This window comes from Monoraphidium neglectum (assembly GCF_000611645.1).
Source record: "Monoraphidium neglectum strain SAG 48.87 unplaced genomic scaffold scaffold05570, whole genome shotgun sequence".
Taxonomy (NCBI): domain Eukaryota; kingdom Viridiplantae; phylum Chlorophyta; class Chlorophyceae; order Sphaeropleales; family Selenastraceae; genus Monoraphidium; species Monoraphidium neglectum.
The window spans coordinates 1-3,017 of NW_014008060.1; the positions used below are offsets into that span (position 1 = coordinate 1).

The following is a 3,017-nucleotide window of genomic DNA, read 5'->3' on the forward strand; positions in this document are numbered from 1 at the left end:
GGGTGATGGTGGCGCACAGGTCGCTGCCAGCACACGCAGCAGGCGCGGAGGGAGGCGCGCTGATGGAGGATGGAGCAAGCAGGAGGCCGAGAATACGAAGCAAGGGGCCACTAGGGTGCGCGTTTTCGCTGGCGGCCGCTCGTTATCGGCAGCTGGTGCCAGCACGTGCAACTCTCGCGGGTCTGGCCGAGACGCAGAGGCAGGCTTCCCCGTGGTGGCCCTCCCCCTCGCCTCCCCCTCCGCACGCACTGACCAGCGACGCGTGCCGCCGGAACTCGGTCATCGCCGCAAATCCGCGCAGGCGCTGCAGCACCTGCACAGGGGGGGGGGGTGTTGTAAAGGCACAGGACGCGTTGGCGCGGCCTTGTCCGACATTTTTGCCGTACTGCAGCACGCCAGCGGGGGCATGATCTCTCAGGGGGCGGGCCAGCAGAACCTGCCGGGTGCTGCCTTCTGTATCCGGGCCCAGGCTGCCTGCGTATCCGGGCCCAGGCTGCCTCTGTAGGGTGGTGTTGTTCTGTTTGGACACCCCATGAGCGGTGAGGCGCCATCGCATGTTTAGGGGCACGCCCCCCCCCCCCGGGGTGCCTTGCCGTAATTCATCACTCACCTCCGGCTGGATGACGTTGTCGTACGCCACACCGTCCTCCCTGAAGTGAAGATGTGTGATTTGCGGGTGGTTGGTGTGCAGGCAACAGGCAGGCTGCACGAGTGGCTTGCAGACGGGCAGCTGCTTGGCGGCCCACACAAGCACATGGTGGCGGGAGAGCCCTGGAGGCGGACGGGAGAGAGGCGCGACCGCACGCGGGGCCGCCCCTTGAACCCCCATTGCCGTGCTGGACGGCTGCACCCGCGCTGGACAGCCGCACCCGGGGGGCCCGACTTCTGGCCCCCCACTGCGTGACGCTCGACGTTAAGGCCAGGTGCACAGCAGCCCGCCATCAATCACACACGCGTGTGACGGCAGCACCCCGAGCAAAGGCCGCCGCACTGTCGCAAGGCGGGCAGCCCGGGCGCCGTCGGCCCGCGCGGCCGCCTCACCTGATCCACGGGTGGTTCAGCATCTCCCTGGCGCTGGGGCGGTGAGCGGGGTCGTACGTCATCATGCGCATGACAGCCTCCTTTGCGTCGTCGCTGATGAAGGGCCACGGGTTGCAGGTGCTGAGGGGGATGGGGTGGGGTAAGGGGAGATCGGAGTTCCCAAGGTTGAGAGTGGGGCTGGCCAGGAGGTGCGTTCGCAGGGCCAAGCACGGCGCAGGAGAGGATGACTACATGCATGGCACAAGCTGCGCAGGGACTATCGAGGAGCGATAAGGATGGGCTTTGAAACACGCAGGGTAGCCGCCAGCGGCTTGACGGATTGAGGGGTGGATGCCTTGGCGGCGGCGGCGGCGGCGGTGCCAGCGCACGCGGTCCGCCTTACAGGTTGGGTATGCCGTCGTTCTTGACCTTGCGCATGACCGCGTCGTCGCAGACTGCGTAGAACGGTGGCTGGCCGGCCAGCAGCACGTACAGCATGACGCCGCAGGACCAGACGTCGGCGCGCTCGTCATACTTGCCATCGATCATCTCCTGCGAGAGGGATTTGGCGGCAGTGAAGGGCGAAGGTGGGGGGGTGAGATCGGGGGTTGGGCGAGGTTGGGGCGAGCGTGTTAGGAAGGGAGCAGGAGGGAAAGCAGGGCTGCGGGGCAAGGGGGGGAGCAGCTGGGTGGTTGCAGGTGAGGTGAGCGAGGGTGCAGGTCCAGATGGCAGGTCAGACATCCGAAGTCACAAACCAAGAGGCCGGGTTGGGGATGTTGGCAGCGGAGGGTGGGGGATGTGAGTTTTGCTTTTGAAGAGGGGGGCGCTGGGCTGCTATGCTGAGTCGGTCCGAGCTGGGCTTGAGGAGGGCGGCGAGGCGGTTGCTGGCGGCACATCTGGGGTCAAGGCAGGGGTGTGGCAGCAGGGGTGCCCTGGCCCGCCCCCAGGCGGCAGCCGCCTGGCCCGCAGGCGTTCACCGGCGGCATGTAGTACGACGTCCCGCACAGACGGTGCAGCTGCTCCCCGGGGGTTACAAACGTGCCAAAGCCCCAGTCCGCCAGCTGCAGTGACGTCACGTCTGATTCGACCTTCAGCAGGATGTTGTCCGGCTGGAGCGGTCGGGGGTTGTTTTGAGAAACAACTCAATTACAGGGGTTCGGCTGGGCATGCCATGGCACGGCGGCGTTGTGTAACGACCCATCTCATCCTGTCTCATCCCATTCCATTCTATCACCATTAGTTGATCAAGTTTGACCACCCCCCCCAAACACACCTTGATGTCCCGATGCACCACCCCCATGTCGTGGGCATACGCGACGACCTGCAGCACGCTGCGGATGATGGCTGCCGCGTCGCGCTCCGTGTAGTTCCCCTGCGGACGCGGCGCATGCAGCCCGGCAGGATGGCGGGGCTTCTCCAGCACGCAACACCGCCAGGGCCACCGTCAGATGGACGGGTGCGCACGGGCCCTCGCTGAGCAGTCGGGCCCGACTGCGTGCGCCCGACTGCTCAGATGCCGCCGGCGACCCCTGACAGTACACCGCTTCAACACCTCAGAGCGCGTCCGGCCCCCACCTCCACCCTCTCTGCATCGGGCTTCCCGCCAACATGATCTGTGCCCCCCCCCCCCGGCCTGCACTGCAGCTGCAACCGCCTGAGGATTGGCCAAAATAAATGCCTTCACCCTGGCTGTACCGCCTATTGTGTCCCACCCACCTTGTCCAGGATCCTCTGCACCAGGTCACCCCCTTCGCACAGCTCCATCACCTGGGGCCAGGGGGGGGGGGGGGGGCGGCATCGGCGCCACGTGCAGCCGACGGATGGAGACTGCACGTGAGGGCCGCACCCTGGCGCACCGACGGCGCGCTGACCGTGCTGTGGAGCCCAGGGCCCTGAGTGGCCAGCCGGCGCAGCCTGAAGATCCTCCCACCCAAAAACCCCACCCTAGACCCTGCGGCTGCCACTCGGTCAAAGGGTGAGGCCGCCGCCCACCCTCG

At 66.8% G+C, this 3,017-nt stretch overlaps 1 protein-coding gene across 1 annotated transcript; it reads right to left on the bottom strand.

The window, feature by feature from the left end:
- Nucleotides 1–142: 142 nt before the first annotated feature.
- MNEG_15695 (hypothetical protein) lies at nucleotides 143–2,784 on the bottom strand (the record flags this gene model as incomplete). The annotated part of the gene is made up of 7 exons (XM_014035834.1): nucleotides 143–313; nucleotides 611–650; nucleotides 1,042–1,161; nucleotides 1,424–1,572; nucleotides 1,998–2,129; nucleotides 2,294–2,392; nucleotides 2,737–2,784. 7 exons carry the CDS (start codon nucleotides 2,782–2,784, stop codon nucleotides 143–145), a joined length of 759 nt encoding a protein of 252 aa, XP_013891288.1.
- Nucleotides 2,785–3,017: the final 233 nt, after the last annotated feature.